The sequence below is a fragment of the Atheta coriaria genome, unplaced genomic scaffold (genome assembly GCF_025399875.1).
Source record: "Atheta coriaria isolate IRGN ID8LTWV9N9 unplaced genomic scaffold, Caltech_Dcor_3.1 hic_scaffold_6_pilon, whole genome shotgun sequence".
Taxonomy (NCBI): Eukaryota; Metazoa; Arthropoda; class Insecta; order Coleoptera; family Staphylinidae; genus Dalotia; species Dalotia coriaria.
Window position 1 is genome coordinate 11645015 of NW_027045448.1, and position 13961 is coordinate 11658975.

Genomic DNA, 13961 nt, shown 5'->3' on the forward strand with positions numbered 1-13961 from the left:
TTTATGAAAATATTTGTATAGCATCTGTGAATATTTTGAAATCTGAGTGCTCCAATTATATTTATAGTTACATTCTTCTACGAATAGTTATTTATAATAGAACTTTAATGTTTTCACCTCAAATTTCTTCAATAGAGGAATCATTATTAAGTTGCAGCGCGCAGCGGCATTCGCAGAATCTCTGTAATTATGAAATTGTCGAAACAGGAGACCTCTAATTGGAATGTGAATGCAGCAAACTTCAAATCAAACGGATTGTTAATGACGTCTCAATTATGCTGGAAGTTTACACTTGCGCTGCTTATGCAAATCCAAATTTCCTCGAAATGTCAATATCCAACAGATTTAATCTGTATACCTACCACTAGTTTGTTGATATTGTTTCGGAATGTGCAATTACTAATCCAATTATTCTGTTTTAGCGAGAAATCACCTGGAACGGTCATCAAACCAACGTCTGCGTGACGAGCACAGCTAACTGGATTAATCAATATGTGACAGTGGATGGCTATTACTTGTCTTACTTCCTTTTCCGGATCATCTTCGTGCATCTGCTACCATGCATTGCTCTTGTCGTCCTGAATGTGCTGTTATTCCGTGCGTTGCGCCAAGCACAGCAACGACGTGATCTGCTACTGTCGAAGAAGAACCAAAAGTCCGAATGCAAGAAGCTGCGTGATTCCAACTGTACGACATTGATGTTGATCGTCGTGGTGACTGTCTTTCTCATCGTCGAGATTCCGTTGGCGGTGGTGACGTTGCTGCATGTCCTCGCCAGCGTATTTCCGCACTTTCCGCTCAACTACGACATCGCCCACGTGCTGGTCCTGTTCACAAACTTTCTCATCATTGTCAGCTACCCCATCAACTTCGCTATCTACTGCGGCATGTCGCGGCAGTTCCGTGAAACTTTCAAAGAGCTTTTCATTCGTGGCACCGTCACAAATCGCAATGGTAGTTCGTCGAGATACTCGCTGGTGAATGGGCCACGCACGTGTACCAACGAAACTGTGCTCTAAACTGATTATGATCCAGAAATGAAAACAGTTTCATTTGGACTAGAAAATAAAAAAAGAACTTTTAAAGAAGACATTCAGATCTTAATTTAAAACTATGTTTTTACGTAGATAAAAGTACTTAGATTGTCATATCATAACGACTAGTTTTTATAATAATTAAGTTTCTTTGTGTTCTGAAACAAAACAATGCATGATTGATGATTGTGATTGAATAAATGAAATGTGAGAGTTTACATTGACGTTACTAGTTTTTATATAGATGTCATCTGTATAATTGTTAATCTGTATACACTTAAGATGATGTGAAAGTATGTACATAATATTTTGTCTAATCCTTCATGTTCAACGTATCCATTTGGTTTTTGTTACAAAGTAGGTGACGAATTGTATATAAAGACTTTGTAACATGAATCATTCGGCATGAAAACCATCGATTGGCAAATGTTTTTAACAAATCTGAGCCCTGTCTGAAAATATTTGCCAATTTTGATAATTTTGCATTTTTAGTGATATCAAACCACAGAGTCCGGGTAAAAGGTTAACTGTTTTAAAAACTTAATTACCTTTACATACACTGGAGATAATCTAAGAGTAAACTAATCTAAATTATAAATATATACGTATATTTTGTAATATATATTACTATTAAACTACTGTTAGATATAAAAGAAAACTGATATTGATGATAGAATGATGGTGATTGATACATATATCAAGTGTTATTTATGTAACTACTATGTACAAACCAACGTAAACTTTTTGTTATAACTTTAAACCACTACCACCAACCCAACAAATGATGTGTTATTTCGATTTGAACAAAGTAATACAATAAAAACGTTAAATGTTCATTTTTATACATTACCTTTTATTGTAATGAAGGATTCTTGCAGATTTGTCAAATTTTTTATTTAGTTTTATTTGTTTTTATGTTGAAACACTGCGCGCATGTTTAGTTTATTACTAGATTTAAGTAATGGCAATCTAGGAGCAGGGCAGCCACCCCACATCACACCACTAGCGTCGTTTGGTACTGCGCTGCTCAGGTGCGCCGCGTCGTATCAGTCGCTTCGCATCGTCCATTGCAGCAGCTGCAGCTCCTCGAAAAAATTGCAATAAATCTTTAAAAGTTGTGAAAAATGCCGTTACCAGGTGGAAAACAGTGCTCAACGTGATTACGAGTAAGATGCACGTATTTCTTTTATATAATTTTTGCGCAAAACTCGTTAAAACTGAAAATTTATGAAAAGTGGTGTGGGGGACGGCGTGGTCTGGTTGAAATTTGTTTGCCAAGGAGTAACAAACGCCATTTTTATGCTGGTAACCATCGAGTTAGTTCATTTTGTAGAGTGAATCGGGTATTACAAGATGATCTAATTGGATTTTCATGAATTTAATTGGTTTTTCCGGTATTCAATGTACAAGTTTTCGTGTGAACGATTTGCAACGGTTTTTTTTTGCATGCGCGAGCGTGTGTGCGTGCGTGTGTGTAAATTCTAGGCGCGCGTCCTCTGCGCATAGTCTTTGCGCGTTATTCTTGCGCGATCGCGTCCTTATCAGTTGTTTGTTTACTTTTATCGGCGTTGGAATGCGGTTTATCTCTTTTAGTCTGAAACTTCGCAGAGTTTTGACTCGATTTTTGTAGATTTTAGCACTTTATTTTTGTGTATATTTTTGTACGGTTTGAAAGACACGTTGAGCTTCTCTCTCTCTCTTTCTTTCTCTTTCTTTCTTTTTGTTTGTGCATGTTAAGTTTAGTATTGGGCTGCATAAATATAGTTCATGTGATGTGATGTGATTCGGTGGTTTGTCTTGATTTGATGAGAATAAATAAATTTTACAATATGCAGTGGTAACGTAATCGGACCGAAGCAACAAGTTGCCGTTACTTTGTGGCGGTTGTGTGTGTTTAGTTGCATAAGCGGTGTACTGGGGTGAGTGTTGTAAGGTGTTTCGATACTTGGTCTCTGAAAAGACATTAAGTAGGCTGTGGGTTTAGTAATAGCTTCGCTGATGTTTATTTCGAAGGCGGAGTGGCTCTTGCCTGATTGTTATTATGTTTCCTTTCATGTACCGCTTGATGCACCTTTCCACACGAGCCAATAACGTCGAGAATTAAGGAGAAGAAGAAGGAGCTGTGGCGGTCGTTTAATTTCAAGGAGCTGAGACTGGGAAGATGGGGAGATGTGCAATATATTATTACGTTTTTATTTCTTTTTAAAGCTACATTATTTACGAATATTTACATTTTAGAAATCTAAGTCGACCGAATTATATTGCTTATAGATCCAGGTTAAGCAATTATACCACCATCATTACTGGTAACAGGTTTTGTTTGAAAGTTGCTTCAACAGTTTTGAAGTTAACTTTTCAGACGTTTTTTATTATAAGTGCCGCGTCGCGAATTTTCTTTTTCCATGTCCCACCATTAATCGTAACCGAATAATTATGAAACAAAAGTGAAGTGCGCGATAATATGGACATGTTTTTAAAAACATCCAATATTTTTATAAAGTTGCACATACTAATTATTTTTTCTGCTTGTTTTTCAGGTACATATTCGATTTTATTTGGCATTATTTTGTAATTCGGGCGCGTTCGTTTCCGTATTTATGTGTATTGTTTCTCCTTTAATGCAACATTTCTCTTCTATTACTTTTTAGTTTTTATTATTTGTTTTATTTTTATCATTTATTATTTTTTTAATTGCAATTATTTAAAAGATTCCAGAAAAAGGACAATTGGAAGTTTTTCAATTTAATTTTTAAATTTCACATTTTTTCTTTCACTTTAACTTTTCTTTCAAAAACATTGAAAAAAGAACGTAACAAAGGGGTTAATTTTTATTTTCTGATATTTTATTTATCTCATCTTATCTAATTACTTTTTAATATTTCCTCTTAATAATGGTTTATATTTACAGAAATAACTGATAAACGGTAATTTCGGTTGACCTGGAGAGGTGTAACGCAATACTCATCGAGTGCGGGTCGCGACGCGTTTTACAATAATTTTTATTTACTCGCTTTTAAATCTGTGCATACCAATCGAAGAAAGATGGTCCCAAGAAAACATTATAAGTTTTTATCGCAACATTAACTTTATCCGAGTTCCGACAAAATCGAGTGCGCGTCGTGTAGTTCAAATCGGCAAAAATCGCGTAGTACGTTTCTTCAATCCAGTCAACCAAGGTATTCCACCAACAGGGGCATGGAGAGACTAGATCCACTACAAGCAACCTACCAGCGTTTTGGACAGAAGTTTGGAAAAATTTCGACGCGTCCTCCTGAGAAACTCTGACGTAGGATCCCAGTTTCTAGGAGCCGGATGTAAGGTAGGTGTGGTGATGACCTGGACCGGAGGGTAGTCACGAGTGCCCCTGACTGACGGATGCGCAAAGCGTTTTGCTGCGTATGCGACAGCCGAAGGGGAATCGCTCTCGTGGCTAGGTCCTTGGTTCAGGGATAATCCACCCAGCATTGCTAGAAACGCCGGATGTTTATGAGCTGAGTGAGTACACCTGACACCAAACTGGCTGTCTTGTATTTATATGCGCATATCTACACGCGAATTCCGTTTATTTATCGAGTCATTCCGTTAAAATAAGTTATTTCGCGAGGTTTTTTTCGGTTTTATGATTTTTTGATTTTTAGGTGTGTTTTTTTGGTTTTTTGGTTTCTTGGTTTTATTCGGATTTTTCAGGCGTGCTACAATACCAGGGTAATACGGATGTACCCGAGATTACGCGTCAGCAACTAATTTATAGATGCAAGTTTCAAATATCAAATTATTTGAGCCAACGTAAAACTTCGTGTTTTTTTTTTGCGGTTTTATTCGGCGTTTTCAGGCGCGCTGCATTTCCAAAGATTGAAGACCAAAGATAAAACAACATCAACGTGTTTATTATTTGCTCGTAATTCCAAACATTTGAGCCAACATAATTCGCGACCGTAAAACATCGCGCGTCGGGTGTTGTATGAATGTTGAAGATTGTTGAATGAAATCCTTTTTTATTGTTGGTGTGAATGCATATATGTATTTATTTATTTATTTGTGTACGTGTTAAATCTTTGGACGATGTGCTTGCACATGGTACCAAAAGCCTGTTGCCCACTGGCGGTGTAGCAGGTCACAAGGCTTTATTACTGGTTATACCGCGGCGAGAACCGTCTCGCCACCCTCAATCACAGATCGTCTAACGCGGTCGCGGATATGTTAAACATGCGCAAATATTTTTCAATCGGTCTGTGATTATCAGTTAAATATGTTGTTAGGTAGGGAATACAGGCAGGTCTAGTAAAAATATTGCGGTAGTTTTAAGTTTCCTAAGTTCCAACCACCCCTTTAGTGTGTGAATGATACTTGTGTTACCTATTTATTTTTAGGTTTTGATTTCATGTTATAAATTATTACATTTTATTTATTATGCGATTTTGATTGACTACTTGGTAAAATTATTATTTTTTTTAATTTAAACAATTGGAATGATTTTTCATTCTTCTCATATATTACATCAAATTGATAATATAGTTCAAACTATAAACATATATATAAACAAGTAGATTAATTCAAAATCGCCATTTGTGTTTAATGAAGTTTTCCGCTTTCAGAAGTCACCGCGATTACTAACATTAACATTAACTTCGCGATTTTAAGTCCTTGTGTAGGCAGGATCGTATTAGGCCCTTTCTAGTTTCCCTTTTTCCTTGCTTATAAAAATACAATTATATGAAAAACATATAAATTCTTTTATTTCGAGTATGAATGAGATTCCAATTTTCCTATTTAGTTTTGATATAAACATGTGCCAATAATACTTTCTTTTAGATAAAAATCTATTAATCTTTTGATTTTTTTAGGTTTGTATTTAATTGAATTGTCTTTTTAGGGACCTTTTACAAATTTGTATGTATTGAATTTGATAACCAGAGGAGACACCAGAGAAACACGCATTCTCTGGTGACACACATGTACTCTTTTTTTATCAATTGTTTTTACAGGTACCCACATCTTGTTCCCTTACTCGCGATCAACTACATAGCAGCGCCTTACCCCCACCACTTTGTTTGGGTCGCCCGCAGGTATTATAGGACAGCCTGCAGAGAGTATAGACTGAGGAGTCTTGCCGGAGTCCTCTCTCCCTGACCTTCGGGTGAATTGAAGTCATAATTACGTTCAGGGTATGTGGCAATTGGGGTCTTGTCATGTGAATTGGTTCAAATAATAATTTTATATATTTGTTATTAGGTCCACTTGTTTTTTATCTCTTGTCTTCAGTAAGAAAACAAACGGGTATCGAAATTACAAAATAATAGGCAGAATAATAAGTATTCAAATTAAAATTTTACATTTTAGCAACATAGATGTCGTTGCATTCCGTAATTGTCGTGGATTGTGCGAACTGGCGCTGTAATTGTTTGGAGAAGCTTGCTCATACTGCAAGTCACAGTTTCGTGTATAAAATTCAAACGACAAGTCGCAAAAACCACATTAATTACCATGTCTGCCGAAAAACCAAAGCTCGATCTTGGTGTTCTTGAAGAAGATGATGAATTCGAAGAGTTTCCAGTGGAAGGTGATGTATATTCCATGTATTATGATCGTATTCATCTTTGGAGGTTATCTTTTCTTCATCAATCGTGTTTGCCATAAATTTAATGAAAAATCTACGTTGTTTAATAAATAATCTTGTATTTTTAGACTGGACTGGTAAAGAGAAGGATGATCAAGACATTAGCGTGTGGGAGGACAACTGGGAAGACGACAATGTTGAAGATGATTTCAACAAACAACTTCGAGCACAGCTTAACAAGCAAAAGAGCAAGGAAAATTAAATTAAACACCACAACAACTATGAATAATCCTTAAATTACTTATTATTCCAACCTAGAAATTAAATTTACATTTGAAAACAATATCAGGTTTAAATTAGTTTTATTTATAAGATGAGAAATGAAATTGTGTAGTTAAATAGAAGTACTTCACATAAAATCTGAATCAAAACGTTCTGATTCAGTTCGCGCCCCTACGGCACATGAGAGTAATGTTTGAATGCTTCTCTCCTCACCACTCCCATATACATAACCATTTGCCTTGTCCACTGCACTTTTGAGTGTCAAAAGACTTTTGTCTGAAGACACATCTAGAGGTATAAAGTTGACCAAGCTGTAGTCTTCCACTAAAGAAACTAGAGCTGCATTGAGTTTCCTGTATTTACTTGTAAATGGTCCATCATCAAGCAAGTCTAGTAAATATTCCAGATTTAATACATCTGTGTAAAAATCCAGTCCAAAGTCTAATTTATCAGAGTTTTTCTTTAGTAAATCAGCCTTGCTAAGTACATTGACATGTGGCAGACCAATTTGCAACATGGTTGATAGTGAGAGAAGTAAAGTTGAGATAAACTTTGATGGATCCGAACAGTAATGTGAGTCAATCATGTGTACTGTACAGAGATGATATCTCATCTTTTCAAGTCTGTGAAATATGTTCTTTGTGGCATTGTGATGTGTGTAGAGCTCAACTTGGCCTGGCATATCAAAAATCAAATAGCAATCTTTAATATGCCCTAGTTTACCAACAAGCCAATCAAAATTAGTTTCTAGGTATTCCATACAGTACATCAGAGCACCATTAGGTCCCAATTTTAAGCTCTCCATCACATCTTCCACTTTGATCAGTTCCATGATATCAACTGATGGTTGATAATCCATATTCTCATTGGCAGGATCCAAATTAACAACAGCAACTTGTCGATTGAGTTTATCTCTGTAGAATTCAAATACTTTTGCACAATAAGTGCTTTTTCCAGATGCAGGTGGACCAATCACTAGCTGTCCATAAAAACTTTGAGCTTTAGTCACTCTAGTAAGTGCCATTTTTGCGCGTTTCTTGTAAAGCAGCTACTAAAGTCCTTACTGTTGATACTGAATAGTCGTTCAGATTCAAAAATGTCATCAAAGTTTTATTTAATCTTAGTTGTTCAGCAAGATGTCTTGCAACTGCCTGTTGTTCCAAGTTTCCTACCCCAAAGAGGACTTGAACAGAATACACTGGTTCGACACCTTCGGTTACAGCTTCTGGTTGATCAATTGAAACGCGTAATAAACTTCCGGCGCGTTCGTGTTGCGTGGCGATTATCAAACAGCGGTTTGCGAATTCGGCGAAGACGATGTCGGTGTGATTGTCGTTGATGATGCAGGCGTTGAGACGGAATACAGATTCTTGTGGGTCTTCGGGCACGTTCAGGGACATGGACTGCATCAAGTTGACAATGTCCATTGTGCAGATTAGCACTTTTTAATACACATGCGGGATTACTTGCAGAAACAAGCAAGCTAACGTTGTTGATAAATCGAATCAACCTAGTGAGAACCGAGGTTGAAGAATGAATGATGATAATCGGTATTTAGTTGAGGTTATTTTGATAAAGTACGATAGATGGCGTTAGGGACATTTTAAATAAATTGCTTCTTTATTTATTGCTAACTTATTTAATTGATTGTTTAATGAGGTTTGTTTTTAACTATACTCCAGAAGCTAGTTTTTCTGAGCTAAAGAAATGTATAAGTTTTAAAAAGCACTGTTTAAGTTAGCGTTTAGAATATGTTTAAAATAAAAACGCAAGAAAATTATTTAAAAATATAAAAAATAGATCATTCTAGTTAAAATAATACTAAAAGTATTTCTTTATTTTTTCCGTAACAAATTAATAATGTAATATAAAATTATCACCAATGTGTCACTCAAATTCAGTGATAAAAATAACTTTTCAAAGTAAATATTTTGTTCAAAGCCACTTTTATTATTTTTATTAACACACAAATTAAAAAATTAATGTTTGCTTCAATTAATAATTAAACTTGTTGCGGTCATAACCACAATCGATTTTCTTCTATCTACTAAATATTTAACATGAAAACCACTAGAATAATTCAGGTACTAACTAAAAATACACACAGACGGCCCAAATTTAATATTTGAATTTATTGTGAATATATTACAATAATTAAATACTATAGCTATATAAAACATGTCGGTATTTGGTACATTGGTACATTTACAATCATTTAAATTTTGCGTAAATCTGTTTAAATGCGTCCTCTCACAACCCTCTAGTTAGTAACAATTCAATAAGTTCTTTTTTGCACATTTGATGCTTAAAATAAAGTTTTAACACATACATATAGGTAGATTAAGTAATTTGTATCTAAACCGATCATTTAATTGATTAGAAACGAAAATGAAATAAAACAACAATGACATTCATGAACCCAATGAGTGTAATAAAGTCTATCACAGTCGATTAGTCCAAATGATGATTGCTACTTCAAGTATCTGAAACATCATAAAAAACGCATTAAGGGTGTGAAGGTTGTGTTGCGCATAATCATCAGCGTATCAAGGATCAGCAGAATGTTCATGAACTTACTTTGCCGCCCAGTCTGTTCTTCCCTGAACCACGCTGCTTCCGGTGATGCTCTTTAACGTTCGCTGCTTTCCCGATTGAATACCGGAAAACTCTAGCATTGTGTCATTGAATATCGAGGAGATTCCTAAGTCTGAAAAGCAAACAAAATGATTGATGTTTTTATAATTTCTACTAAAAGAAATGAATAATTGACCACATTATTAATAAGTTAACTTTTTCATTGTCAAAGTGACACGCAATCAAACTGCATCCACGGTCGGGCGGCATTGCAGGGGTAAAGCGTAAACATTTGAAGCAATATAATTACTATTTATGAAACAATACCTGCCGCCCACGCGCACCGCAAGTAAATCGTTTAATAATGCATGTAACTTTTTTTATCGTTGCATTCATCGTGGTTTTGGCGTTTGTGTATAGCCAGCACACACACGCATTAGTGATGCAAGCGCCACACGATTCCGAATGATAACACTCTGATATCCAAGGCTGAAGGTCAACCCTGAGGTGTGCGGTAATGCGGTTTGACCGAACTTGATTATTGGAATGTTGAATTGTTAATGTTTTCATGATTTTGAACGCGTCCAAGGTAATCTTTAACTACCCCTGGTCTTATTTGTCAATTTGGATTAAACATTAATAAAGAAATTGTTAACAAAAGAATAAAGGAATTGCTTAGACTTTGTAGTAATATATTCATGGGCGGCCAAATATTGTGAGTACTTTGACAAGATAATTAATTATTATGGTTGTTTCGTACAAGAATACAAAAGTTCCTAAACAGCATTCAACAAAAACGCTAATAATTTATTGTCTTTTTTTTTTGTTGGTGCGTAGTAAAAAACGTCATACATTTACTGTTCACCCTGTCGTTTCACGCTACAAACACGATAGAATACTTTGTAAAATTATCTAATGACAATAACTATTTTTAACAGTCCAGGGTAGGACTAGAGTGTTGAATATAATTACACCACGTCAGTTAATGTATTTAGCGTAGTATTGTGAAACTATTTACGCGATTACAAGACTGACCCTGACTCTTAGCGAAAAGGCCATCAGCCGATCCATTCTAATATCTAAATCGATTTGTATGCTTTGAAGGTAGGCACCAACAACGCAAACAAACACAACCCGCCCATCACACGAAACATAACCCCTCAATCGTAATCATCATCATTATCATTGACATTCGAATTGTTGTTTGGAGTTTGGAGACAATACTACGCAACAAAAACAAAACGATGGACACATGATGTGCGCTTACCTTTCTTGTTGTACATATTTATGTTTGGCTGGCTTCTTCTTTTCTCAGTCCGTTGGCCCGCGACATATCTTGATACCGTGAGGTATTGACTTTTCGCAGACGGCGCGCCATTTGCTTTTCCTTCGATGAGGTCCTGTAGATTCGACCATTTTATGTCCAAAATGTTTTCTTTCATATTGTCGGCGTTTTTTATTTTGTTACTGAAAGCACAATAAAAGTGTGACGTCAATATTATTATTAGGCAAAGCGTCATAAAAGGAATTAGAAACGAAACAAAACAAAAACAAGTGAAGGATGTCAGGATAGAGAGGTAATAAAAGAGTGGGTGAATCATTAGGAATTATTAACTAGTTGTTGCTCTCGTATGGGGGTTACGTTAAAAAAAGACTGTGATAATTCGATAAAATCGGAGTCAATGTCATCTAACTCTGTGTAATGATGTTTTACCACCGTATAAACGTGTTATTAAGGAAAATAAGGCAACATTTTCGTGTGACTTGTTTAGGTTAAGGTACTAAGAAACAAAATGGCTGACCTACCCCATTAATAACGTATCATCCAAATCGTAGTCGAGTTTATTCCAAGACATCTTTTTAAACTGACGATTATCCGGAATGTATTTGTTGTTCATGTCACTCTGGCCGAAACTATAAACGATGGGCGCAACGGCTTGCACCGGCTGGTTGCGTGTGATTTGCATCGGTTTCACCAGCGGCTGCACCGTTATCTGAAATCAGCGATAATGTCGCATAATTACACTAGTATATTATTTTCGAATGCAGGTATGTCGTCAAATGCATTCAAATGCGTTGTTTGCCGGTCGATTGTTTTACCGACCTGTGCTTTGGGGCCTGTTTCCAGCTCGATGTTCTTTTCGTTGTTCTTGCTGACGTTGTTCGCCTGCACTTCGGGCTGGCGCGGTTTGCCTGAGTAAATCGACTTTTGCGTGGACTCTAGCAGACCGTTTAATTGGGAATATTGATTGAAATTATCTTGGGAAACCAATAAAGCGCTGTATTGTTGACCGACCTGTGACAATTTTACATTTTACATAAAACTTAAATATTTTAAAAGTAGAAAGTAGTATTTTGTAAGAAATTGATTTTCAAGCGTAGGATTTACTTATTTTTGTTGTGTAATTTCTAAATTACTGCAATCATCGAACTATAAGTAGAGAAAATAAACCAGGATTGTAAAATTGCGCAAATGGGTGAATAATAGACCCACGCGATACACAAAACTTCTACTCCTTGGGCGAATAGGGAATTCCACAAACTATAAACTTAGTTTTTCTACCCTACTATTACACTTATTCAAGGCGGTACAACTTGACGCAAACCAAAAACTAGGCCACACCACCCTCAAGTTGGCATATTCTACATCTCATAACTCATAAAGTCATAAATAACACCGCAGTGCCGATCCTACTATATATTCAAATTTCTAACACCACTACGCCAAAAATAATTCGCAATAGTCGATGTACAATATGGTGACTTACGGTAACTTACTTGGAAATACGCATTTTTGAGCGCCGATTGCGCGGTGGGTCTGTTGGTTGGATTCCAATCCATCAACACCTCCATTAGCTTAATCGCTGTGGAGCTAGCTTGTGGCACAACTGAGGTCAACTCCGTCTTGACAAAGTACGGAAATTTGAAGCCGACGGCGCCAGCCAATTGGTAACCATCCGGCCATATTTTCTAAGTAAAGAATTTTTCATGTCAGTTGAAATCAGAGGATAAAAATGGCGATTTTTGAACTTTTAACCTTATCGGGAGTTCCTAAAATTTGGCAGATTTTGTACAGCTGGTCCGTTTCGGTGGTGCCGGGAAACAGCGGGCGGTATGTGTAAATTTCGGCGGCGATACAACCCACCGCCCACAGATCAATGGGGCTGCTATAAGTCGTCGCGTGTAGTAATACTTCAGGCGCGCGGTACCATCTCGTGCTAACGTAGTCGGTGTAAGGCGGCCGGGACCTGATTTCACGAACTAGGCCGAAATCGGCGATCTTCACCAGATCCGGCCCGCAGCAGAGAATGTTCTCCGGTTTTAGATCACGGTGGAAAAATCCATGCCGATGGATGAATGCTAATCCTTGCAGGATCTTTAATTTGCGCTTTTAATAACCTGTATAAATAGTTTGGGAGTGATTTATTATTACCTGGTAGAGCATATTTCTGACGGTTGCTTCCGGATAAGGCACGCGACGGTCTTTGATGAGTTGATAAAGATTTTCCTGCATGTACTCAAAGACGAAGTACAGCACGTCATTTTCACGTATGACTTCTTTGAGTTTCACCACGTTCGTGTGGTGTAACTTTTTTAACGACTGTAATCATTAATAAACTCAATAATTTCTTGGCCAACAGTAATTGAAATTAACTGGAGATAATCAATATTTGCTCACTTCAATAATTAATTGAGCAACATTCATTTTTGCTTGCATAATTCATGTTTGTATTAATTATTTCGTGAAAATGCTCTATCAATGATAAATGATTTCGAGGTGAAAGTCATAATTAATGCAGTGTTTCAGTGTTTCAACATGGTTTCTTCTTCGATAAAAATGAATGCACTTATCGATCGATATGTACCCGCATATGTGTCCATCACATTACACACACGAAATAGAAAATACAAACAATTCGTAGATCACAAATTCACACAAGTTATTAAAGTGCATATAATAAGCAATTGTTACCTTAACTTCGCGTAGATTCATTGCTTCTTCCCAGGAATAATATTTCCTTTTCATGCGCTTAATGGCCACCTTCTCGCCGGTGTCCTTTCTTTGACCAAGCACCACCGATCCGTAGGTGCCATCGCCAAGTTGATGCAGAGTTATGTACCGATTCATCTTGTTGTTGTAAATTACAACACACGCGCACAAATTAATAAACTGGTAAATTAATTAAACCAAAGACACTCTTGCACTTAACAACTACACATGTGTGCGTTGACGCGCATCATATTTGCTTGCTAATTCGAAACCATGAGCTCAAAATGAAGTGACGCCTTCATTTTTGATAGAAATTTGTTGTTTTTTTGACGACGTGTGACTATTGTTACGTGGTGTTTGTCAGTTGGGGATTATTGTGTGCACCCTTCGCGAAGGTACAACGCGTACTGATGGTACATTCGAATGATTTCGAACGGGTGGCGAACAGGTGTAAACGTTGCTCGTTGTTTGCGGTGTAGCGGAGAGCACGACCTTCTCATTATTGATTATTTCGCGACCGACC

The 13961-nt window shown here is 36.6% G+C and overlaps 3 protein-coding genes and 1 long non-coding RNA gene across 6 annotated transcripts in view; 2 read left to right on the plus strand and 2 right to left on the minus strand.

Annotated features, from left to right (window-relative positions):
- The window catches only part of SPR (Sex peptide receptor), a 68699-nt gene extending 66831 nt beyond the window's left edge, over positions 1 to 1868 (plus strand). For all 3 annotated transcript variants that reach the window (XM_065305306.1, XM_065305305.1, XM_065305308.1), the window contains one exon: positions 423 to 1868. In XM_065305306.1, coding sequence (XP_065161378.1) covers positions 423 to 1019 — 597 coding nt within the window. In that variant the 3' untranslated portion in view covers positions 1020 to 1868. The remainder of the gene's footprint in view (positions 1 to 422) is intronic.
- Positions 1869 to 5554: 3686 nt separating this feature from the next.
- LOC135794031 (uncharacterized) lies at positions 5555 to 6582 on the plus strand. Its single transcript, XR_010548774.1, has 3 exons — positions 5555 to 6199; positions 6267 to 6311; positions 6375 to 6582. It is a non-coding gene; the product is annotated as an uncharacterized lncRNA (long non-coding RNA).
- Positions 6583 to 6877: 295 nt separating this feature from the next.
- Positions 6878 to 8442, minus strand: LOC135794030 (GPN-loop GTPase 2). Its single transcript, XM_065305159.1, has one exon. It carries the CDS (start codon positions 7895 to 7897, stop codon positions 7001 to 7003), a length of 897 nt encoding a protein of 298 aa, XP_065161231.1. The 5' UTR covers positions 7898 to 8442; the 3' UTR covers positions 6878 to 7000.
- A 541-nt stretch (positions 8443 to 8983) lies between these two features.
- LOC135794473 (serine/threonine-protein kinase MAK-like) lies at positions 8984 to 13961 on the minus strand. Its single transcript, XM_065305779.1, has 9 exons — positions 13421 to 13961; positions 12881 to 13048; positions 12485 to 12823; positions 12226 to 12417; positions 11552 to 11743; positions 11254 to 11441; positions 10715 to 10914; positions 9451 to 9580; positions 8984 to 9356 (listed from the first exon to the last, which is right to left on the minus strand). Exons 1-9 carry the CDS (start codon positions 13574 to 13576, stop codon positions 9344 to 9346), a joined length of 1578 nt encoding a protein of 525 aa, XP_065161851.1. The 5' UTR covers positions 13577 to 13961; the 3' UTR covers positions 8984 to 9343.

Bases quoted from the DNA above. Each gene is read 5' to 3' on its own strand.
- LOC135794030 (XM_065305159.1), bottom strand. From the start codon at position 7,897: ATGGCACTTACTAGAGTGACTAAAGCTCAAAGTTTTTATGGACAGCTA.
- LOC135794473 (XM_065305779.1), bottom strand. From the start codon at position 13,576: ATGAATCGGTACATAACTCTGCATCAACTTGGCGATGGCACCTACGGA. The intron at 11,442-11,551 runs GTCGGTAAAACA...CGCTGATTTCAG, and splicing joins AAACAGGCCCCAAAGCACAG to ATAACGGTGCAGCCGCTGGT. The intron at 10,915-11,253 runs GTAGGTCAGCCA...TTGTGCTTTCAG, and splicing joins GATGATACGTTATTAATGGG to TAACAAAATAAAAAACGCCG.